At 44.8% G+C, this 25,748-nt stretch overlaps 2 protein-coding genes across 2 annotated transcripts in view; one reads left to right on the top strand and one right to left on the bottom strand.

The window, feature by feature from the left end:
* LOC147018576 (uncharacterized) overlaps positions 1–3,056 on the bottom strand; it is a 45,170-nt gene extending 42,114 nt beyond the window's left edge. Inside the window, exon 1 of the mRNA XM_085900085.1 lies at positions 2,827–3,056. The gene's annotated coding sequence lies outside the window, so the exon portion shown is untranslated. The remainder of the gene's footprint in view (positions 1–2,826) is intronic.
* A 5,313-nt stretch (positions 3,057–8,369) lies between these two features.
* Positions 8,370–19,876, top strand: SPCS1 (signal peptidase complex subunit 1). The gene is made up of 4 exons (XM_085898364.1): positions 8,370–8,527; positions 14,916–14,975; positions 19,118–19,204; positions 19,410–19,876. Exons 1-4 carry the CDS (start codon positions 8,480–8,482, stop codon positions 19,521–19,523), a joined length of 309 nt encoding a protein of 102 aa, XP_085754490.1. The 5' UTR covers positions 8,370–8,479; the 3' UTR covers positions 19,524–19,876.
* Positions 19,877–25,748: the final 5,872 nt, after the last annotated feature.

A 25,748-nucleotide genomic window follows, 5' to 3' on the forward strand; every position in this document is an offset into this window, starting at 1 on the left:
TGCAAGATTATTCACAGTAACAATAAAAGATCTTCTAAAGGCTTACTTAACAGACAGGCACCAGCACATTCAGACACACACACAGAAAAAGAAGAAACCCCAATGAAAACAAGAATGCCTGAACACAAGGTATATACAGAATTACACAAGGTATACACAAGATACGCCCGAACAAGAAGGTATATACAGAATTGTACTACAACATGGAAAACAGCATCCTGGTTGCCATGGCAACCACTTTAGATGACGAACGTATGTCGCGACACACCGTCTCCACAGTCTGTACCTATGTACCAAATATGAAATGTGAAAGTTGAAAACTTTGGGAGTTAGAGTGCGGACAGGAATAGATGGAAAAACAGCATCCTGGTTGCTATGGCAACCACTTTGGATGACGAACGTATGTCGCGACACACCGTCTCCACAGTCTGTACCTATGTACCAAATATGAAACGTGAAAGTTGAAAACTTTGGGTGTTAGAGTGCGGAAACGGACGGACGGACGGACAGACAGACAGACAGACAGACGGACAGACGGTATCACATAATACATATATATATATATATATATATATATATATATATATATATATATATATATATATATATATATCAGGCATATAAAAAAAGGACTTTTGCAGCCAAGGAGGGAGGGGGTTGAGGTTCTAGTTTTTGGTACCTGGGTGTTTCGGGGGATGGATGCTCCGTGGTGCGGCACCCGACAGCAGGCACGTTGTTTTAGCCACAGCCGCATGTGTGGAGATCGTGTTCCGAATAGGAGGAGCTTGAGTGGAGAAGTCCAGAAGGCGAGGGTGGAGCAGTAGGCAGGAACAGGCAGGTGGCTTGGTTGAGAAGCAGGAAGCGAAGTTGTGTGGGCAGAGACGAGGAACAGAAGGCGGGCTGTTGAGGCGAGACGTGGGCGGAGTCAAGTAGCAGGAACACTCCACGTGAGGACACCCACACCGAACACACACAACAACCCTCACGGAGGACTTCGTGTTTTATAGAGCCTGGAGGTCGGGGGAGGGGCCATGCCGAATCCGACGTCATCACCTGAGTCGGCGTTCCGACTGGCCCCGACCCCCCCATGTGGTCCTCCATCCTGGGCCGGGTTTCGGCCAGACGCCGGTATAGCCCGCCCACCTGGGTGCAAAAGCGTACGTGACATGCCACACACGTCTGGCCTCGAGTGGACGGTGGAAGCTCAAAGGGCCAGTCTACTCCATAGTGCACGTTGCAATTTTGCCTCAGAAGTGATCGTTGGGGAGGGTACCGTGGGTTGCCACGCTGTGGTAAGTGAGACGAGGGGCAAGCGAGGCAGATTTACCTCGGAAAAGAAAAGGTGGGAATAAAATAAAAGGGAAAAATGATTTAATAATCCTAACTAATAGCCCATCACAATGCACTCCCTTGTCCTCCCACGACACATAAGGAAGGTGTCTATCTGCACATATATTAATGGCATAACTGTCTCGGGACAACTATCTGTTGTATGCATGTGGTTCCAAGAACCGCAACAATATATATATATATATATATATATATATATATATATATATATATATATATATATATATATATATATATATATATATATATATATATATATATATATATATATCCGGATGGGGTTGGCCAACACACCTGTGTTCATTTACATCATTACGTCATTCGCACTATTGACCCTATGCACTAAGCGAGTGATGTCACAGCAGAAGGTAAGGAACAGGAACAAAAATTTTTTCCCATTTTTTGCCATATTGAGTGGCAAAAAATCATGGCTACCACACACGTGTTTAGCAAACTTCTGGGCTATTTCTAAGAAGAGGTACTGCGAAAAACTGAAGCTGTGTGGTCTTAGTGAAGATCCTTATATTATTTCAAAGGATAAATGGACAACAGAAAGGAAATTTTGGCCTCAAATCGTTTTCCCTGACATCTGTGTTTACCTTGTTGAAACGCCGAGTCCTTGCACTCAAACCAGCCTGAAAGCCTTCAACAGTATGGACGCCTACTCATATTATGTCGCTGGGTTTGTTCGTGACATAATCTCGACGAAAGCTGACAAGAACTGTATTATCGTGAGGTAAAGGTAAACCTGTTTTTATCATTTCACTATTATTGTATTTGTTGTTGCTTATTTTGTTCAGCAACCAGCATCACTTTTTTTTAACCCGACTGCTGCCACAAGTTAATTTTAAGTGAAGCTCTTGTCTAAATGCCAAGTTTGTAGAAAATCTTCGTTCGTCGGTTTGCTTACAGATACATTATATTTTTTCCATGACAAACATACGGTGTAATGCCACACTGCTGTGGATATTTCCAAGTGCTAGTTTTTTATCCCCTGCCACGTGGCGCAAGGGGGATATTGTTGTCACCCGGGTCGTCCGTCCGTCCATCCGTCTGTCCGAGCATCAACATTTATAGCTGTGAGTGCGATAACTCAAACTGTTCGCCATATCGATTTGAAATTTGGGTCACACATGTACCACCTGAAAAGGAAGAACCCTATTGATTTTGGGCGTGGCCGGATCCAAGATGGCCGACTGGGGCGGCCATCTTGAAAAAAATGTTTCAATGGCAGGGGATTTCTCATCTCTGATGGGTATATTTTTATGTATTATTCATATCGATGTGACTTTCTCTAGTGAAACAACTCAGAACTGCGCGTTAGACAGCTGTTAGAAAGGCGATCTGGCCTATCTCATTCTGTCAATAAAACAAGGGATATAATGCATTTTAATGACACAAATCAGATAATATTTTGTAACCACCGGCTATTTAATACCAACTACTGAAATAACGTATCAGAAATTCGTTACATACCGGAGACAAAATGAAGGTGACACAACCAGTCAGGTTCTCCAGGTCGCCATTTTTCTCTTCTCAGAACCGATATCCAAAGATTTAGGTGGGAAAGCGGTAAAACTGCACTCCAACCCGGGGCACAACTCTTACCCAGTTGCAGAAAAAAAAAAATCGCTTGCTTGGAAATAACGGTGTAGTTGAAGTGGAGACTATCGGTTGTTATTGAAATGAAAGCGAGAGAAGAACCTTCGGAGTGTAGGCTTTATTCCATTTGATTGAAGCCGCTTCTACGGGCACATCAGGGAATACAGGTGCAGCAAGGAGTACATAAGCAGTAATGTATACACGTGCAATTAATCACCGCAAAATAAATCAGTATAAGCACGAAGTCCGATATACTCTCAATTCTCACCATTCAACGAGCACCAAGTGAACCGCCGCCGAAAATGACAATGCCCCTGGGACAATCGCCCCGTCCGCGCGGAGCTTGGCTTTATCTATTCCGTGCTCGAGCCGTACGACATGTGATCACACGTCACGACCTTCAATTCACCACATTCTCCCCGTCTTTAAAATGTAACTAGAGGCCCAACTAACGCACCATGATTACTTCAGCGCTATCGGAGTATACATTTCAAGCAGCGCGAACTATCTAAACTACAGAAGCATACATGCCAAGCAGTGAGGGTTATTTTGAGTTGTAGGAGCATGGTAATGAGCATCGATATATGATGTAATGAGCATATAGGAGCATGAGCATCGAGGATGCCGGTAATCCCTTTTACAGATCGAGTCGGCGAGGGGGTTTTATCCGTCGACCTCTCCGGGAGTAAATGGCGGTTTCACTTGAGGGAGGCTTCCGATCCTCTTGGCGAGCCTCGACTCGTGCCGGGGATGACTCCTCGATCGCTCTCGGGTGGAACGCGGCAGCTCCGTCGCCACCGTTCCCGGGTGGAGTTCCTGGGGGGGGAACACCTGGGGAGGGGATGTCAGAGGGAGGGGTGCCAGATGGTGGTGTACCTGTGGGAGGAGTACCTGAGGGAGCCAAATGGCGAACCGACACAGTGGTCTCCCTGCCATCCGGGAGTCTGACATGAGCATACTCTGGATTAGTATCGATGAGTTCGACCCCCTCCACCATGGGTTCATACTTGCTTTGTCGTACCGGGCGTTTCATGAACACTGTTCCGGGATGGGTTAGCCAGTTGGGCACCGATTGGCCGTCAACATAACGTCGCTGGTGAGTAAACATTCGTTTGTGAGGAGTTGCATTGGTGGACGTGCAGAGCAAAGAGCGTATGGAATTCAGAGCGTCGAGAAGGGTAACCTCCCACCGCTCGGGGCCCAGTCCTCTCGATTTCAGCACCAGAGTTACGGCTTTCCAAATGACTCCGTTACACCGTTCCACCTGACCATTACCCTGTGGGTTGTAACCCGTCGTTCGACTAGTTGCTATGCCGAGCTCTAATAGGAATTGTTTTAGCCCGGCCGACATGAAACACGGCCCTCTGTCTGAATGTATGTACGAAGGTCTCCCAAACATAGCGAAGAGGTCAGACAGACATTTCACGACAGTGCCCGAGGTCATATCCGAGCACGGAAATGCGAAAGGGAACCTTGAATACTCATCAACAACAGTGAATATGTATCTGTTGTCTGTCTCGGTCGGCAGGGGCCCTTTGAAGTCGATATTTAGTCTCTCGAAGGGAGAAGTGGCCTTGATCAATCTGCCAGAAGCCGCGCCATAGAATCTGGGTTTTAGTTCAGCACAAACAGGGCATGAAGCATTCATTTGTTTAATATCTTCAATAGAATAGGAAAGGTTTTGTCTGCGCACGAAATGTGCCATTCTGGTTACCCCCGGGTGGCAAAGAGACACATGGAGGTCTTGCAAAGCCTGACTGATTGTCGCCGAACAGTAGACCCGAGAGAAGGTATCTGCAGCAGGGTTTTCCCTCCCGGGCCGGTAAACAATGTCGTAACTATAGCAGGCTAGGTCTATCCGCCATCTCGTAATTTTTTCATTCTTAATTTTCCCGTTATTTTTCCCATCAAACATGAATGCCACGGATCGTTGGTCCGTAACGAGCGTGAAATGGTTTGCCAGTAAATAGTGTCTCCATTTACGCAGGGCTTCGACAATAGCGTCCGCTTCCTTCTCTATTGCCGAGTGTCTCTGCTCGCTTCCAGAGAGAGTTCTCGAGAAGAACGCGATGGGTCGCCCAGACTGATTAAGCGTCGCAGCTATGGCGTGATCTGAAGCATCTGTTTCCACCACGAAGGGCACCGAGCTATCGATCGATAATACCACGGAATTACTGATATCATCTTTGAGGCTGTGGAAAGCTTTTACAACAGCGGCATCTGGTGGGAAGTTTTTGCAATGCACTAGGGGATGTATTTTCTCGGAGTATTGGGAAATCCATCTCACGTAGTAAGCGAACATCCCGATCACCCGACGCATTGTCTGCAGGTCCTGAGGTGGGGGTCTGAGGTCTGCAGGTCCTGAGCTCAGGAAGTGGGCGCAATCGTTCAGGATCAGGCTTAATCGTGCCGTCGGCTATCGTGTAGCCGAGAAGGTCAATTGACCTTGCCGAGAATACGCATTTCTCGTAGTTGAGGGTCAGATTATATTTTCTAGCAATGCTCAAGAATCTGTCCAGATTCCTATCATGTTCCCTCTGATCCCTACCGCACACTGTGACATTGTCCACGTAAACAAAAGTGTCTTTGAGGTTTTCATCTGAGATGATGTCGTCCATAACCCGTTGGAAGCAAGCTACTCCATTCGTGACACCGAACGGAATCCTCCTGAATTGGTAGAGGCGTCTACCTGCCTGGAATGCGGTGTAAGGTTTGTCTGCCTCTCGGATGGGAATTTGATGATAGGCGCTTCGCAAATCGATGGTGCTGAATATCTTATAATTGGCCACGCATTCGACCATCTCGTCTATGCGCGGCAGGGGGTAGGCATCGAGTTGGGTGAAACGATTGACTGTTTGGGAATAATCGACAACCATTCGTTTCTTATGGTTCTGATTGGCGGTGACCAACACCTGTGCGCGTCATGGCGAATCGCTCGGTTCTATAATTCCTTCCTCCAGTAATCGCTTGGTCTCTGAAGTGATGAAGTTCATATCAGCAGTGGTATATCGCCGCGATTTGATCGCTATCGGTTTACAGACCGGCGACAAGTTAGCAAACAGCTGGGGGGACGTTACCTCTGCGGTGGTCAGAGCATTTAAAATTAGACGAGGTTTGCTTCCTCCAAAGGGTATTTCGACGCTCGTGTGCTGCTTGAGGACATTATGACCCAGAATTACGTCTGCGCATAAATCATGAAGCACCAGTACCCTTACATCCCGATGCGTGTACCCTTTTACGTCCAATTCAACATTGCAGTACCCTCGTACGCGGGACTGTAGTGATGTGGCGGCCATGCATACCGTATTGTCTGTCGGGTGGATTACCCATTTCCTGCCCTTCACTAGCGAGCTGTTGACGAAACTTTCAGAGCTACCGGTATCAATCAGAGCTTCAGCCATATGCCCGTTAATTCATACGTTGATGATAGCCTTGGTTAGATTCCCCGGTGAGGCTGCAGTTAGTTTTTTTTTGTGAGTAGAGAGCCGCAGAAGTGGGTTTATTTCTCCTTAGAGTAGATTTACATACCCTGGCATAATGCCCTTTCTTGTCACAATTCATGCATGTGGCATCTCAGGCGGGGCATTTGTGGCGGGGGTATCTTTTGTACCCACAAAAGAAGCATTTACTGACCGAAGTAGTTGCTGAGGAGTTTGACGAGGTCTGGGTATCCGGCTCCTCGGGTTTTTCTCCATCCTCTGCGTCAGGGGTGCCCTGTGGGGTTCCTTGAGTTTCCACCATAGCAGCATTCATTAGCAGCATCGGTGTCCCAAATGACTCAGATTGCTGCTGAGCCGTTTCCATCACTCGAGCATGGTCGACTACCTTTTCAAGAAGGGGTCCGCTTTCTCCAGTAAGCGTTGCCGTATGTGGGCTGACCTGAGCCCTTGGATGAACGCCTCTCGGGTCGCTTCATCTCGGTGTTCCTCGGCGTTTACGGCCCGGAAACTGCAGTCTTTTCCCAGCTGTCTCAGAGCTTGCAGGAACTGATCGATTGTCTCCCCGGCTGCTTGCTTGCATGTGTTGAGAAGATGTCGTATGTATACCTCGTTCTTGCGCTTCACGTAGAGCGCCTGCAGCACGTCGATCGCTGCTTCGTAGGTGTCGCACTCCGAGAAGAGCCTGTATACGCTGGGCGAGACATGATTCACAAGGGCGGCCAATTTGTCGGCTCCCTCTTTGATGATGGTCAGATAGTGTGAGAAGGAACGGAACCAATGCGACCATTTCATTTCTGAGTCAGTCGCGTTTGGGTCTGCGTCGAACCTCTCTGGTTTGTAGATCTTGTCCATCGTTGGTTGAGAGAGCCGAGAAAACCAAATGGAATAAATTGAAATGAAAACGAGAGAAGAACCTTCAGAGTGTAGGCTTTATTCCATTTGATTGGAGCCGCTTCTACGGGCACATCAGGGAATACAGGTGCAGCAAGGAGTACATAAGCAGTAAGGTATACACGTGCAACTAATCACCGCAAAATAAATCTGCATGAGCACGGAGTCCGATATACTCTCAATTCTCACCATTCAACGAGCACCAAGTGAACCGCCGCCGTAAATGACAATGCCCCTGGGACAATCCCCCCGACCGCGCGGAATCTTGGCTTTATCTATTCCGTGCTCGAGCCGTGCAACATGTGATCACACGTCACGACCTTCAATTCACCACAGTTATGGACGCGGTATACTTTCTTGCCACTCAATATGGTGGAGCTGCCACAGTCACGTGACCGGTGACGTCATCTGAATAAGGCCTATTATAATCATGATGAGTGGAGTACTCACCCTCTGGGCGATCTTGTTCCAAGCATGCAACACGTTCTTCTGACGTATTCCTTTATTTGGGCGGTGTATAGGCAACTGACAGCTGTGTATGCAATTTAAAAAACACTCGGGTCACGTGCACGAATTCAAAACACCTGACTGCAATAGAAAACGTGCAGATGGCAACGCTGTACTGTAAATGGTGGAGACTTGTAGTACCCTCCCCCACCTGGAGGCGGCGCTACAGGATACACATTTACATGTAGAGAATTTGCGTCTCCCCTCACCTCACGTCGCCTTTTCCCCAGCCGACAGGCAAAGATATCACCCCGACACATGAATTGGGGTCATGCTGATCCGATGTAGCAAGTTAAGTCCAGAAAGGATAGTAAAGATTCCGCATTAATTGCCATGAAACAGGTGTGCGTGCGACCCGTCGGAGGCGTGAAAGCGTACAGCACGTTTCGATGCAGTGCGAACGGCCATTGAGAGTAGTACGCTGCAGTGATCCCGGAGCGGTGAAATCGTTCCTGACCTCTTGAACTGACGTGTAAAGCGACCTGTAGGTACGTGATGCCATATAAACCCTGTTTACTAACACCTTTCCGCATTTCCCTTTTGCACGACGTGGCTCAAAATCGTCTTCTCGGATGTGAGGCAACAAACCAACAACAACAACAACAACAACAACAACCACAGCGATTGGCGGGTAGAGGATTTGGAGTTCCGGCCTTGTAATCAGCGAGTGAGTGGTTCGTGTTGTCGTCATGGGAAGCAAGATCTCGGACATGTTTCCTTCCATACCCATGCACATGGTGAGGGGGAGTTTCGTGCTTCTTTCATTATGATGTCATCGCTTCCATTGTTCGTCACACCGAGCACGCTGCCGATCGGCTCATTGATTCCCAAGACGCTACACCAGGACACGTTGCGCCCGAGCTGGTTTTATTAATTTCCCCAAACCATGAATGTTCAATGTTAACCCTGTGGTGTAAGTTGTTACCATGGAAACCCAATGGTGTAACTTGTTAACCGTGGACGGCTCGTTTTGATTCTCATGCCCCGATTTCTATCCGTTATCCTTCTCAACGGATCCCCCTCCCTTGTGCTGTTCTTTCCTGGTGTACCGTCTTGGGTGAGGCCGAGTCCAAGGTGTAACATCTGTTTTGTTTGTATTTCTTTTTAAAATGAGCTCATCTCCTCATCTCAGACGTTGAACACCTATCCGTGCTGAAAGCTGCAAGTACAGTAGCTACAGTGTCATGGGACGATGATCACGTGTTCCCGCTCCATGTACCTTTCCCAGGACAAACCACAATAAGTATTCTTTCCTTTCTGGTGTTCCATCCCAGTTTGAGTGGTGTGCGAGGACCGATGGAGAGGCCTGGGCTACCCTGGCAGCCGTGTGCTATCGGCGGGACCGTTATGTGAATCGTGCATGGGTCGACAACCGGACAATAGGCCTTGTGCACAAACAACCGGTGTACTTTTGAGTGTGTACCTGCTGTAGCTTCCTTTGAATCCTGATATCGCACCTGGAATTTGAGTTGCACAAACAAAATGCATTGTAAACACGAGAGCAGAGTACCCGGCCGACCGTGTTCCCAGCATGCAACACGTTCTTTTAACGCATACCTTTTATTTGGGCGGTGTATAGGCAACTGGCAGCTATGTGAAGACAAAAAAAATAGCCCGGGAAGTAAAAACATACCTGCTGCTCGTGATTTAAAACGCCTCACTGTACTGGAGAACGTGGGGACAGGAATACTGTACTGTAAATGGTGGAGACTTGTAATACCCTCCCCCACCTGGAGGCGGCGCTACGCGATACACATTTACATGGAGAATTTGTGTCCCTCCTCCCCGCCCCCCCCCCCACCAAGACCGCCGGCAAAGATAAAAACACCCCGATACATTAATGGGGGTCGTGCTGATCCTGTGTAGCAAGTCTGGATGTAATCGGCCCAGAACTGTAGTGGTAGTAGCGCGACAAACAATAAACACACAAACACCGGTCCGTGGATGATGGTGAGGATAAGGGAAGAAAGGGGGAAGTGGTTGTGAATTTAATGTTTCATCTTTATTTACTTTTAACATTGTTCTTAACAAACAGGAACAGGAACAACGCAGGCATGATAGGCCGAATGGGCTTCTCATGTGCCAAAGTTCCCTGTGTATATTTGTGTAACGTTGTTAAGAATGGGGAGAGGAGGACGGAGAGTTGGGGATGAGGACGGAGAGTTGGGGGTGAAGGTGCAGAGTTGGAAGAGGGAGTTTGAGATGTTGGGAAGGGGAGGAGGGATTGAAGACTTGGGCTTGGAAGAGGGATTGCATACTTGGGGCTTGGTGCAGTTGAGGATTTTAAGAAGAAAAATGGGTGGATGACAGAGTTGGTATCGAGGGGTTTGAGGCTTTGAGGGGGTGGTGGTGGGGGAGTTGAGGACATTGGGGGGGGGAGTTGAGGACATTGGGGGGGGGGAGTTGAGTACATTGGGGGAGGGGAGTTGAGGACATTGGGGGAGGGAGTGGAGGACATTGGGGGGGAGTGGAGGACATTGGGGGGGAGTGGAGGACATTGGGGGAGGGAGTGGAGGACATTGGGGGAGGGAGTGGAGGACATTGAGGGGAGGGAGTGGAGGACATTGGGGGGGGAGGGAGTGGAGGACATTGGGGGAGGGAGTGGAGGACATTGGGGGGAGGGAGTGGAGGACATTGTGTTGGGAGGGGGTTTGAGAATTTGAAGAAAGGAGAGGGGAGCATAGAGTTTGGGTGGTGGTAGGGGTGTCAGGGAGGGGTCAGAGTTGAAGGGGGGAGTTAGGATATGGGATTGTGTGTGGGTGTCGGGGTGGGGGGCATTTGTGACTTAAATCACGTTTTACATAATGCAGAATTTCCATGGGTCTGTGACAGTCCCGTTGTATCTTTTGGGCCCTCTTGGTATTTTGTGTCCTCAGGGTCTTTTGGATACCCTGTTTCTTTTGGATCCTCTGGGTCCTTTGGGTATTTTAGGTCTTCAACGTCCTGGGGGCTTTTTCAGTACTCAGGGTGTTTTAGTTCCTCAGGGTCTTCAGCATCCTTTGGGTCTTCTTTTAGGTATTTTGGGTCTTTTGGATCTTCTTGGTCTTTTGGGTCATTTGGGCACTTTAGGTGAAGTATTTCAGGTTACAATTGTGGGTGATGTCAGGTCAGCTGTCCAACCAATGGGTAAAGAGCAGATATACATCCATCCATCACATACACTTGCTCCATTATATATAGATTATTTTGTTTGATTTTTAAATGTAACACTCTCTCTCTTGCTCTCTTTCTTTCTCTGAAAGGACCATCTGGCAAAACCTGTCATCTACTTCCTTCACAATCCTTTTAGAGAAGTTCAGTCATTCAAAGTTTTGCTCCTCAATGTGTGCCATGGTCTTTCTTGGGCAAACCACATATCTCAGTTATCCTCCAAAGACAATAACCGACTGGGAATTGTTCATCGTGCAAAGTCCTTTCTTGGCACATCTGAACCCATGTCTACTGACAAGTCCTTCATCCACGACTTGATGAAGTACTGCTCTCTATTCTGAGTTCGGAGGCCCTCCTGCCTCACACCTTGCTCAGCTTGATACCGTGGAAACTGGCTTTCAAGATCATTGGAATCTCCCACGATGAAGCTGAATCTATGGGCCAATCACTTTCCCATCGCAGACAGGTCGGTGGTCTCTAGCTCTACTGCCTCCTTTCCAGTCTTGCACCCTCTGCTCTTTCCATCTTCCTCCCCCAGTTTTCTGTGGGGCACACACAAACCACCTGCAACCCCCTTCTGATGACACGCCCAAAATCCAGGATCACTGCTCGCCTTGACCCATTCATTCCTCTTTTTTTTCCTACATGTGGAATCAACTTCCACATTCTCTTCAATGTCATTCTTCCTTCCAGTTTGTCAAGACAGCTGTTCACCACCATCTCAGATCATCCCCCATCCAAAACAATGATCTTTTCTACCCCCAGTTAAACCATCCCCCAAACCCACCTCTTTCCACGTTTCCAAAATATATTATGCAAGTGTTTTCTGAAACCCCTGACAAAGCAGGAAGTAACTACTTCGTTAGCACTTCCAATTGCAAAGGGAAAGGAAGATAATTTGAAGAATGTCAAAGCTTTGCTAATTGAATTCCTCGTAGGTGAGTCACGGTGACGTCGACTACCGGGATTGGCTCATGAAGGAGTCTGTTCACAAGGCCAGATGCAGTCTGTGAAAAGACATTTGATATCGGGAATATGGGAGAAAGCGCACTTGGGAGTCACACGAGAGCTGTCAAGCACCAGAACATTGTTTCACATGTGATTGCAAATGACTGGTCCAACTCCTGTGTTACAGAATTTTTGGCTCCTGGGCAGATATTTTTACTGTCACGTGGAAAGGGGGGGGGGATCCATAGATATGTTGTCTTAAGAATCGCTTGGTCCGTGTGATCGCGTAGGTTAGAGTCCCCTTTGTAACAGCTATTTGTCTCGAGACAATTCATATTGTAAAACCTGCATGGAGGAGGTAGTGAGTGTCCATTATAAAGCAAATAGGGTAACATTGTTGTGTAAAACCTACTGTTGTCAGGTGAGGACCTGTGTCATTTAAGACTTGGGCACGTCATAAACTGTTTGGCCACTGGATTGCAGTGGCGAGATGGGCTATAAAGCTCTGGAGGGAGGTGGAATATATAATTTTTACTATTGGGACTGTCCCACAGGGCGGGGCGGCATGGAAGATGGCACGCGCACAGAAGTGGCAGCCAATAATGGGATCCCAATATCAAGGGTCGTGACCACACTTAAAAGATTAGTAAGAGCTGGACCTTGGACTTGAGAGGAATAAGACATCTCTCCCTCCACTTCGCCACCGCCACCAATTCCTTGTCTCTAGACCTTGTCGCCATTCACTACCTGCCACATCAGCTGTCTACCACATCAGCTCTGTCTGCCAGCTTCAGTTGCAAGTCTGCCACATCAGCTCTGCGCTACAGACCTGCATACCCTCAGCTTCGTACCACCCTCAATCCCTCTCCTGCCTTTTTATTTGCGTACAAATCTGGTAATTCAGAGCCATGAGGGGGTTTCGGCTTAATTTAGTTCCATTTTACATAAGTTTGCGTGTCCCTTCATCCATATTGGTGTCTGTCGACTGCATGGTTCATTGCATCCTCTTTATAGCATTTGGTCGACCCTTATCCCCGATATTTGTTTGGTAATGAACCATTTCATTTATAAGAAGTGTTCCCACCTTTTTTCCTCCCGCACGTTTCACTGCGAGATTCAGCTTTTATTGGGTGATCCTTGGGGAATGGTAAATATTAATTAATTCAATGCAGCAGAGTGAATTTAAATGCTGTTTCGGTCCTTCGTGGGGGTCTTGTACCCCCAGCTGTCATTCTGTGTTAACCGCATGTCTGATGTGACAATACCTCAGTTGTAGTCCGTGTATATATTTATTGTCTGTCTTCCTAAATTGAATCCAAACACACACACACACGCATGTACGCACATTTTAAGGCCATTTTTCCCTGCTAGCGTGGGGGTGAGCCTTGTGGGTCCCATGAGAATGTATTGTTTCGGTTCTCAGAACCGCATGCATCCAATAGATAGGTGTCCCAAGACAGTTATTCCATTATTATACATGTAGATAGTCCCTTTCCTTTTATTTAGCGGGCCAACAAGGGAGTGCGCTGCGATGATCTAATAGCTAGGGTCGCTTAAATCATTTTCTTCTTCATTTCGTCCCCACTCTTCTTTTCGTCTGATTATTCCTGAGGTAAATCAGCACGTGCGGCACCGCGGTGAGGAAACTGCTGCACAGAGCCCTCGTTCCCGGGCGAGCCCTAAAACCGGCGTGTGTGGCGAGTTATGTAGTGCGCTTGGCAGTGCGGGATTATCGACTCGGGCTTCCGATGGTTTGAGAGGATTGCCCGTTGTATTAAAAAGGCATGCGAATGAATATCTTTCAAGAGGCTGCACGAATGGTGTTTTTCACAACACAGGAAACAGCCAGCACGACGCCCACGCTGCACGAAATGCGTACGGAAGCCGATAAAGACGACTCCGCACCATGTTTGGTGGGATACGAGTGTGCAGAGTAGAAGTCGGGTACTGCACCACATATCATCCCCCCTCTCTCCCCCCTGAAACGTATTGGTGGCGCTTCGTACTATCAAGCACAAAGGTACCAAGATCAAAGCCTCAACTCCCCCTCCCTTCCTGGTCCACAACTTCCTCTTCATCGGGTTTTCTGTGTCTTTGCGTGTGCGTGTGCTGGCGCCTGTCTGCTTAAGTAAGACCGCAGAAGATCGTTATTGTTATTATTTTCGCGTTACATCTGCTCTGTGTCCCCCTTATATAAGTTGGCTGTTAATAAATTATTATTATGAATGTTCCCTGCTCATTTTTGTCTTTTCTTTCATTTCATTTTTTATGGCCAGATGCCCTTCCTGATGCCAACCCTTTAGTTACTTCTTACGACATGTGGGGATATGTTGTATCTATTCTAAACTGGGGCACACAGTGGTACATCCTAGCAAGCTGGTACTCATTTTGCCAATCTCGGAAGGATGACAAGTTGAGTCAACCCCACCTGGTATTAATTCAGCGGCAGAGCAGGATTTGAACTTGGGACCCAAGGATCCCAAGCCCACCACCCAAAAATTCATCTATCTTCATTCATTCTACCAAAAAAAAAACACAGTAGCTTGAATCATTGAAGCTTTTTGGAAATACATGTACAAGTGAGATTGAAAAAAATCCAACGTCACTTATACATAAAACACAAGTATTAAACGTTGTGGAAAAAAACAACTTTTTTTTCTTGGGAAAACCCCTGGAAAATCTAATCTTTCATGGTTATGCAAACCACGCCTATATCCATCTTGTCCACCCCGTGTGTCCTCCTCTACCCCTCATTCTTTCCCACATTTGTCGGTCTCTATTTCATCCCTCAACCCTGCTGTTGGTGCCCCCCCTTTTTTGTTTTGTTATGTCTTGATCAATGCTATATTTTAGCTCTTCCATGAGTCTCGACTTTGTGTATAAAAAACAAAAGACTTTTCATCATCTCGGTATCAAGGTGAGCTGTTGATTGATTTATTGACAGCGTAATGATATCCAATGATTAATAATAAGGTGCTTTTATAATTTATCATGGTAACCTTATTCCCGGTTGTTTTTTTTTTCTAGGACTATCGTGGGCAGAGGTTGGCTGAGCAGATTTTCCAGGTCGTCATCATAACATTTGCGGTAAAATCCACTTCCTCGTCTTCTGTCCTAAAGTCCTTTTCCATAATTTATTGAGAGGTAGCAGTATCAAGAGTCACGGTCGTTACTTGTTTAGTAACTCCATAACTACCCTCCCAGGGGATATTATGATCGACAATGTAAATATAAACGACATTTCTTCTTCCAAATTCCTTGTTCTAACAATTGATGACAAATTATAGTTGAAAACCCATACTGAGAGCCTTTGTAAGATCGTTTCAAGAAATGTTGATGTTAACGATCTATTTTTCTTCCTCCATTTTGTTTGTCCGATATTTAAACGAGTGTGTACTCTTCAAATATTTAATTAGATAGAATTTTATTGATTAAAAAAAGAAGGCAATGAGAATTACCCGGTATTTGTAATAATGGAATATGTTTTGTTACTCATGCCAAGTCAGAGGCATTGTTTTCAGGTTGTCCATCCACGATTGGTTTTCGTTACCACGATAACTTAAGAACGGCTGAAGGGTTCCAAGTCAAACTTGGTACAAGTATTTATAATGATGTAAAGATAAATTGATTAGACTAGGGTCAAGAGGTCAAAGGTCAGAGCTCATGTTAGGTAAACATTCTGTTACCATGCTAACTTGTGAACCACCAATTGGATTTTGACCAAAGTTTCATGCAAGTATATATAACGATGTCGAGATGAACTGATTCGATTTTTAGGTCAAAGGTCAGAGGTCATGTGAGGTAACAAAGTGTTATCACAGGAGGGATTTGAACTAAATGATATACATGTACAGATTCGATATTGAGATCAAATGGTCTTGAGGTTTTCGGTCAAAGTTAGAGTAAGCAAAGATTTAATGTGGGTGGAGGCATATTGGTCGACATCGCAACGGCCAATTATGTCGTTACGTTTTATTTCACAAAAATAATATTCTAAAAGTGACCCATGTAAACCCGATTCATTTTGGATCATTGATGTTTAAACTGAATATAAATAAGTTACTTCAGGTGTTGACGAGTATGTTTACGAAGAATAATGAATACTACAAATGACTCCACAATACAGAACAATTTTTACAAGAACTTTTTAAAATGGGACATTTATTTTTAACGGATCTAAAGTCTTGAATTCGTTAGAATTGCGTGTTAATGAAATGAATAGCTCAAACGCAGTTGTTTAAGTTCATACTGTTTAATACATTAATAACTTACTAGTCATTGAAATGGTAGAATATTACTTCACACCTCACATTCCATATGCATATTTAGAATATATTACAACTACTGTCTGTGAAGTCATGTTGATATAGTTATCCAGTGCTGTCAAATCGTGGCTGACTTCTGATGACATTCGTGATCAGATTTCTCCAAACTTCCCTATCCTGCTTCCTGAAGCTCTGGCAGAGACAGCTCGATTACATCCTGTACCCCATCCGTCCAACACTTACATGGACTGCAGCTTCCTCCCCTTCCCTCAACCATACCCAACCTGGTTGACTTCTCCAAACTTTTGTTTTCTGCATATATGATGTGTCCAAAGTATGAGTTTCTGTTTTAGCATCAACACTTCTAATGTACATGCTGATCTAATTTCTTCAACCACCGATTTGTTTGTTCTTCTTGTAGTCCATCAAGTTGTTAACATTCATCTCCAACACCACATTTCAAAACTATCACTCTTCTTCCTTTCTTTATTCTTTACTGTCTCCGACTCAAGTCGTCAACTTGGACTCGACTCGCACATTTTGAGACTTGGCCTTAAAGACTCGAGACTTGAGCTTGTGGACTTAACAATGACGATGAAAGAACGAACACGATATCAAAATAAATATATCTCGGTGATGTGTTTGTGACTAATTTTCATTCGATGTCTGGTAAGATGTGATTATATTCATCAACAAAGACCGCCGGAGTCGCGCGCCAAAGGGACCACAAACTCGGTAAATAGATCACGCCGAGCTTACAAAAGGTATTTGTTAGGGCTATCTGGTTAGGGTTCGGTATAAATCACCAACCTTCCATATTCTGAGCAGAATCACCACTATTAATGGCGTGCAAAAAATTGAGTCTGGTCACCAAGTTCTGTTACCGATTGGAACAATTTTGATCACCAAATATAACCATTACACCACCAAGTCTGGTCAACGAGTTTGAATTAAAGCAATTCAACTTTGTCGATTAATTTTTTTTCCATGTTATTTATCTTCCAGGCTACACAAGCCCAAAGAAATAATCAATGCGATATAAACAACCAGCTCACGACTCGTCTAAACCTTTTGCGTCTTAAAGGCTTACTCGTAACCAAGGTCTATGATCATGACATTCTGACTTGAGACTTTGCCCAGGTGAATTGCTGATATCTCTGCTCACATCCATTTACTGCAAACTGAAAATACCAGAGCATTCACCAACCTCCTCTTGGCTTGTATTGTCACATCTTTATCTTTTCAAACCTTTGTCATTCCTGACATTGCTGTTCTCCCCATTTCTTAACGGTCTATTAATTTCTCCTCCACATTCTTCACTCACTTCAATCTTAGAACCGAGGAAGATGAAACTTTCCACTATTTCCACATGATCATCTCCCAATCTGAACATGTCGATCTTCTCAGTTGACAAGATTTCAGTCTTCTTTATGTTTCAATAAAGACCAGCTTTTCAGTTTCTTTATTCACTGTCTGCAGCAGTTTCATCAAGTCCTATTTACTTTATTCCAGCAGAGTGATATCATCAGCATACATTAAATTGTTGATACATGTTCCTCCAATCCTGACGAAAGCCTCAATGTCAAAGTTTGATTTCCTCATGATGCACTCACAATTCAGATTGAACAAGTAAGGGGAGAGAATAGATCCCTGTCTGACTTCTTTTCCAATTCCAAACCATTCTGTCTCACTATTCTCTGTTCTTCCTGTATCTTGTTTAGTGTACATGCTTATCAGACATATCAGATGCTCTGACATTCCCATTTCTCTCAACATCATCCACATCAATCCATGATCAGCACGATGGAAGGTTTTGCTATAATCTATAAAACAGACATACATTGATTTTATACCTTGACTTGTAGAAGTACCCGTCAGTTTGCTGATGAATTTAATCAAAAGACGGCATGTTGTACTTCACAAATATTCTCCCCTGTTCACTCTGTCATTTGCTTGAGGTCATCCTCCATCTGGTTGGAAGTCAGCTGACATCACCTTAATCTAAATCAACCATCTTTGCTGCTTATATATGGTGCAAGGAAAAAATCACTTCCGCTTCGCTGCGAAGCTCAATGTTGGATACTTTGGTTTGATTAAAATGAGTGAAATGAAACATTTTGTACATTTTGAATTATTCTCACTGATTTCATCATGATGAATATTATCAAGTTTTTGAAATTTTCTTAAACAAGAAGATGATTTGTTGTACCGGATACCACTAGGTGCACCGCACAATACACATTAACATAGAGAGAATTGGGGTCTTCCCACCACATTGAATCCGCTTCCCCAGATATACCTCCCTGACAGAAACCACACTTGGGGAACCCTGAGGCAAGATGCATGATGTGGTTAGATTTGGTTTAGTTTTTATATGCCCGATATATATATATATATATATATATATATATATATATATATATATATATATATATATATAGGGGTGTATTATCGAAGCATAAAATAATGGACAGACAGACACAAACTCTCCCATGTATATTGTGGATTGTTTATAAACCCCATTCCTGATTGTTTGTTTGTACACAACGAGATCTACTGTAATCTATATCATTCATTGCAAAGGCTTTTTAAAAAAAAAAAATGGTCATACTCACACAGCTTCGTGTAGTTGTGGAATGTGGTTAACTTTCACGTTTAAAATATAATCTATATACCCCAGTGAGGTTCTGTATTATTAAATGCTTTGTCTTGTTCATATTGTGATTGCTTACCTTCCTGACGAAGTGAAGAAGTGCTCAGCTCGGCTTTTATGGGGAAACCTCCTCACCATCCTGAAAAGGGCTGCCTCATTGAGGACCCAAAGCTTCGAAGTGGTGAAATATTTTGAAATTTGTGGCACCAGTTCTGTATAATGAAATTTTCAGTGAGAAAAACTTGTCAACTGTACACAACTCACCTGGTGAAGCAGGGCTCGATGTCGCTTATGGGTTGTATTTTGTGCAGGTGGTTGGTTTCTTTTGGGGTTACGTGGTGGAGCATTTTGGACAGACCATGTACGTTGTACTTGCTGGATTCCTGCTCTCATGTTTGGTTAGTCACTTCACATCGCTCGCACCAGCCTACAAGACTCTTCCTTATAACTGTTAATAATACAACCAACATGTCCAATGGCAATTTTCTTTTGAGTGATAACCTTTGTATCTGCATACACTATCTTGAATTCAATTCTTCCTTGCACTGCAAATTCAACTTCTCATTTCCATTGTGACAATTCTTCTTATTTCCTCCTCCACAGCTCACACTCCCCCCGTGGGGCTTCTACAGACGAAATCCATTACCGTGGCGAGCAGCTCGGAAGGTCCAGGAAGGTTCCCGTGTTGCAGATGGCGGCAAAAGAAAAGGGAAATGATCTTCAGTTCTAACATGCAGAGCCATGAATGAAATAAAAACAACTTGTAAACCTAAATTTGCTCAATTGTCCATGCTATGTTTCCCCCTTGACTCTCCTCCATCTTGATTTTTTTTCAATTATACCCAAGAATGCAGAAATTGCTTCACCCAGTTCATTCTCTCCTCCAAACCCCATAAAACAAGTAACATTGTGCTTTTAGTATCTCGCAGGACTGTGTGTAGTTGGAATTTTGTGATTCCAGATGAGTTCTGTGCTGATGGGAATGCTAAATAGCCAACCCAAAGAATCATGTATAACGGCTTCAAAAAGTCCTTTTATTTCTAATCAAAATAAAATTTCCAGGAATAATCTGTGCCGACAAATTGTCTATTGCATAAAATGGTACGTACACTTGCCTCTATCCCAACCCAGCAATAAACTGTCATCCTGGTGTTTTACAGGCAAGGTGTTTCATCAATGTGTTTGCCATCCCTCGGATCGCCGTTAAATAGGTGTCCCATCTGCCAGCATTAGTCCTATGGTGTCCTTCACGAAGAGTAGGTGAGCTAATCGCCGGCACCATGGCCAAATTCCAAATTTCTGCCCCAAACTACAGAGGGCATCAGTGGCACAGCTATGCCCTCAGCCAATGATGCTACCCCGCAACCTTATGCTTTCTTCTTATGTGTGGCAGCTTGGCTGCCGGTTAGCTATCATTTTGTTGGGGCACGACGATGCCATTGGAGCTGTGCCCCTATACCAGTATACTGGTACTCAATTTGCCGACCTCGGAAGGATGACAGGCTGAGTCGACCCCACCTGGTGTTAATTCAGCAGCCAACGGGGCTCAAACTCAGGACCTTGGGAGCACAAGCCAGCCACCCAAACCATGAAGCCAACACTAAGCTTAAAACTCCATCCACCTTCAGTGGCTAAGGTAATAAGCAATTTATTCCTGATACATGAAACATCCTACAATCCATGCTTACAGAAATACCTTTTGGAATGCCAGTGCCCAGCAGCATTTTCTTTCCAATCGTGTCACTTTGTTAAAATAAAATCTCCATGGGAAGCTGCTCCACCATTCCAATGTTGAAAGGTTTGTATTAATTTGTCAAGCGATTGTGGAGAAAACTAATTTAAAGGCGAGGGCGGAAGGAAAGAAAAGTGAGGGCCTCGGCTGACGTTCCACAACATGGTCAAGGATGGTTGTGGAAGCCTATTACAAGTTAAGATTTCATTCGGAACAACTTGAACTCCAGTTGTATGGAAAGTAAACGACGAGTGTGAATGTTGCCAGGTTAGAAATACGTTTCGAAGGTATGAACTAAATCTTATTCTGATGTGCTGAGCATCGGCACTGCCAAAGCACTTTCTTGGCACGGTTTATACTGGGTGGTTTGCCATTGCCTTCCGAGCAGAATGTCATTGGTCAGGATGTCGGCGATAGCTTGCTTACTCTTCGAGAAGGACACTGAGATTTTTTAACATCCACGAACTAATGCCGGCAGACGGGATGTCCAGTTTAACGTCCATCCGAGGGATGGCACATACGTTGATGAAGCACCGGGTTGATAGTTTGTAGCTGGGTCTGAATTCAGTCAAGAGGAGAGTGTGTGTGTATACTTCTAGAGCCCAAGCCACCCTGCCAGCCCTATCAAATAATGGGTGCGTCTAATGACCAAAAGGAAGAAGTTTAATCATCAGAACAGACTGTTACACTAGTAATGTGTCCACAAACATCCTTGAGCATGTTGTGAAATGTCGGCCAAGGCCCTCACTTTTTTTCGGAACAACTTGAACTCCCTTACTTTTCACCTTTATTCACATTTAAATTTGTTTTCTCCACAACCGCTTGAAGCATTTTTTTAAATGAAGTGACATGATGATTGGATAGAAACTGTGGCATTCCAGCAAGCCTGTTTTCTGTCGATATGAGTTGCAAGGAGTTTCACGCATCAGGAATAAATGGCCTCGACCTCGCTTCACTCAGCCTTGGCCGAATTACTTTACTGTCTTATCTGTTACGATATTTCTGGGCCTGCTCTTCTTCTTCTTTCGGCTGCTCCCGTTAGGGGTCGCCACAGCGGATCATCCATCTCCATTTCGCTCTGTCCTCCACATCTTCCATTGACACTCCAACCACCCGCATGTCCGCCCTCAACGCATCCATAAACCTCCTCTTTGGCCTTCCTCTTCCCCTTCTTCCTGGCGGCTCCATCCTCGGCATCCTTCTCCCGATATGCTCCGCTTCCCTCCTGTGCACATGTCCAAACCATCTCAATCAGGCCTCTCTCTCCCTTTGTCTCCAGGCCATCCTACCTGCGCTGTCAATCTAATATACTCATTTATTATCCTGTCCATCCTCATCACTCCCAACGAGAATCGCGGCATCTTTGGCTCTGCCACCTCCAGCTCCGCTTCCTGTGTTTTTGTTGGTGCCACCGCCTCCAGGCCATGCGGCATAGCTGGTCTCACTGCCGTCTTATATGCTTTCCCCTTCACTCTTGCAGCTACCCTTCTGTCGCAAATCACTCCTGCGGCTCTTCTCCACCCACTCCATCCTGCCTGCACTCTCTTCTTCACTTCTCTACCACGCTATCAGTTACTTTGGACAGTTGATCCATCCACCTTCAATGATACTGTTCACCTTCACCTACAGATACTTTGATATTTAAACCCATCCACCTTCACCACCTCAGCTGCTTGCAACCGCACCATACCACCACCCTCCCTCTCATTAACGCACATGTACTCCGTCTTACTCCGACTGACTATCATTCCCCTTCTCTCCAGTGCGTACCTCCACCTCTCAAGGCTCGCCTCCGCCTGTTCTCTACAGATCATGATGTCATCCACAAACATCATGGTCCATGGAGACTCCAGTCTGATCTCATCCGTCAACCTGTCCATCACCATTGCAAACAGGAAAGGGCTCAGAGTCGATCCTTGGTGCAATCCCACTTTAACCTTAAACCGGTCCGTCATTCCTACCGCACACCTCACCGCTGTCACACTGTCCTCCTACATATCCTGCACGATCCTCACATACTTCTTCACCACTCCCGACTTCCTCATACAATGCCACAACTCCTCTCTTGGCACCCTATCATAAGCTTTCTCTAAACCCACAAACACACAATGTAACTCTTTCTGGCCTTCCCTATACTTCTCCATCAACATTCTCAAAGCAAACATCGCATCAGTGGTGCTCTTTCCTGGCATAAACCCATATTGCTGCTCACAGATCGTCACCTCTCCTCTCAACCGAGCTTCCACTACTCTTTCCCACAACTTCATGGTGTGGCTTAACAACTTTATCCCTCTGTAATTTCCACAGCTCTGCACATCACCCTTATTCTTGAAAATCGGAACCAGTACACTTAATCTCCACTCCTCCGGCATCCTCTCACTTTCCAAGACTTTATTAAACAATCTGGTTAACAACCCCACTGCCATCTCTCCTAAACACTTCCATGCCTCCACTGGTATACCATCTGGGCCAACCGCCTTTCCACTTTTCATCCTCTTCATAGCAGTCCTCACTTCATCCTTACTAATCCACCACACTTCCTGATTCACTATCTCCACCTCTTCCAACCTTCTCTCTCTCTCATTTTCTTCATTCATCAGCTCCTCAAAGTACTCCATCCACCTTCTCAACACACTCTCCTCACTCGTCAGCACATTCCCATTTACGTCCTTTATCACCCTAACCTGCAGCACATCCTTCCCAGCTCGGTTCCTCTGTCTTGCCAATCGGTACAAATCCTTTTCCCCTTCTTTTGTATCCAACTTCTCATACAGCTCGTCATATGCCTTTTCCTTAGCCTTCGCCACCTCTCTCTTCGCCTTGCACCGCCACTCCTTGTACTCCTGCCGACTTTCTTCATCTCTCTGGCTATCCCACTTCTTTTTCGCCAACCTCTTCTTCCTTATACTTTCCTGTACTTCCTCGTTCCACCACCGAGTCTGCTTATCTTCCTTCCTCTGTCCAGATATCACACCAAGTACCTTCCTGGGCCTGCTCTTGATTGGTTTAAATATTTTCTTCATATCATACATCAACTGCAAATGTTGGATATTCCTCAGAGACTGATCTGTAAATGTCTCTCAGGGATATGTTCTTTGTCCAAGAGGATTAGAATAATTTTGTGGAAGTGGAATTGCAATTTCAGCTTATGATACCAAGAACTATCCATCAATCGATCTCCTTTTTTACACCTCGGCTGACGAAGTCGCTGGAAGCATTATATTTCTGGTTGTCCATCCGTGCTAATTACCTCCACCACCAAAGGTGTGAAGGAGGTTATGTTTTCACCCCCTTTCTGTCTGTCTGTCTGTTACTTGCAAAATCGAAGATTTTTCAAGTATATTATTTAGACGACTTTGTTATTCTGTCTGTCTGTCTGTCGCCTACAGGTCACAATTTTCAACCGATCTTCACGAAACTTCACCACATTGGAGAGTTTGTTATAAAGAAGGAGCCTATTGTTTTTGAGGTCAAAAGGTCAACTTAGACACAAGGTCAACAACGAAGGTGGTATTTCTAAAATCCTCAATTTAATCCGATTGACTTGAAATTTGAAGAGGATTTATATTTCAGGTCACTGAATTAAACCCACCAACTATTTTGGAGGTTCACATCGGCCAAAAGGTCAACATAGGCCAAAATTCTAAAATTGTCAATTTTCTTCCGATTCACTTGAAATTTGAAGAGGAGTTGCATGTTTGGTCATTTAATTCAACCAGAAATTATTTTTGAGGTCAAAATTGTTTTTTTGATTTCGCCTGTATCATGCTCTGCACAACGTCTTCTTCTTGTTTGTTTGTCTGTGTGTGTGTGCAGGATATCTCAAAAAGTTGCAGATGGATCTGAATGAAATTTGGTGGGCAGGTTGGGTGTGTGACAAGGATGAACTGGTTCGATTTTGGTGAAGATCCAAATCCAGATTCGAAAATTCTTTAAGTGACTCTTCACCGTTGAGAGATAGGGCGAAACTCAAATATAGCACGATATCTCAAAAAGTTGTGGACGGATTCCGATGAAACTTGGTGGACATGTTGGGCGTGAGACAAGCATGAATCGATTTGATTTTGGTGAAGATCTGAATCCAGATCTGGATACGAGTTATTTAATTTTCAAAGTGAGTCTTCACCGTTGAGAGATTGGGCCAAAAACAATATCATGATATTTCAAAAATGTATTGGGCCCGGTACAAGGGCCCTACCGGATATGTTCTCGTGGATCAGGCATTGTGGAGTGGAGGTATGCGCTCTACTGAGTGCCTTACTAGTTTTCTTTCTCTGCAACTGCTTAACCAATTGACAATTTTCACCATCGGTGCGACGACTCATGTTGATCGTTTTAATGATAATTATGACGTCATAAGTCACGTGGTGTGGCAGCCATGTTGGAAGAAAGGAAAAACTTTGGCCCCCTGTCTCCAAAACTGCTTCATTGAAAAAAATTAAACTTGGCACATGTGAAGTACTCCCCCATAGGAAATAGGTGTTTTTTTTATGTCATAGGTTTTTGATGTCATTGATGGCTTCGTTATGACATCATAATTGTATATGTCGAACACTTTATTTGATCAATACGAAAATATTTGGGGGTCATCTAGAGATAAATTGTATGAGGGGAAAGTAATTGATGCATCGGTCATGTGGTTCAGTTGCAATTTTTTTTTAACATGAAAAACCTTCAAAAATCTTCCGAATGGCTTGATAGATTGAGGGGAAAATTCACCCATGTTCCCCGAGCCTTGGGGATACCAGGGTGTTTACGAATAATTGATAGGTCACATCGTCTAGCAGCCATATTGGATTTAACGAAAATCTTAAAAAAAAAAAAAAAAACCATCTTGAATTATTTAATTATAGTCTGGCAGCCAGAATTATTTAATATTTTGAAGCTGGGTTCAGGGATTGAGATCAAATTTGATGCAAGTATGAATAATGATGTAATAATGTGGGTCGAGGCATATCGGGCAGCATCACGACGTTGAAGAGTGCCCTTCTAGTTTAGACCTATAGTAGGCCATGGGCTAGATAGGGCCACCGTGCACCCCCCCCACCTCCCAACAAAACTGTTTTTTTGAAGTGTCTGGATATGCTGAATACGAATTTGAATGTTAACATTGAAAATATTGGGATGCACTACCTCTTTTAGCCTCATGAAAAGGGGTACCCTCAAAAATGAATTTTCGTCATTTGTGCCAAAAGCGATTTCCGTACCCA

This window comes from Eptatretus burgeri, chromosome 10, assembly GCF_056783735.1.
Source record: "Eptatretus burgeri isolate ZD-2024b chromosome 10, Ebu_testis_v1, whole genome shotgun sequence".
Classification (NCBI taxonomy): Eukaryota; Metazoa; Chordata; class Myxini; order Myxiniformes; family Myxinidae; genus Eptatretus; species Eptatretus burgeri.

Bases quoted from the DNA above. Each gene is read 5' to 3' on its own strand.
- SPCS1 (XM_085898364.1), top strand. From the start codon at position 8,480: ATGGGAAGCAAGATCTCGGACATGTTTCCTTCCATACCCATGCACATG. The intron at 14,976-19,117 runs GTAAAATCCACT...TATTTTGTGCAG, and splicing joins TCGTCATCATAACATTTGCG to GTGGTTGGTTTCTTTTGGGG. The intron at 19,205-19,409 runs GTTAGTCACTTC...CCTCCTCCACAG, and splicing joins GATTCCTGCTCTCATGTTTG to CTCACACTCCCCCCGTGGGG.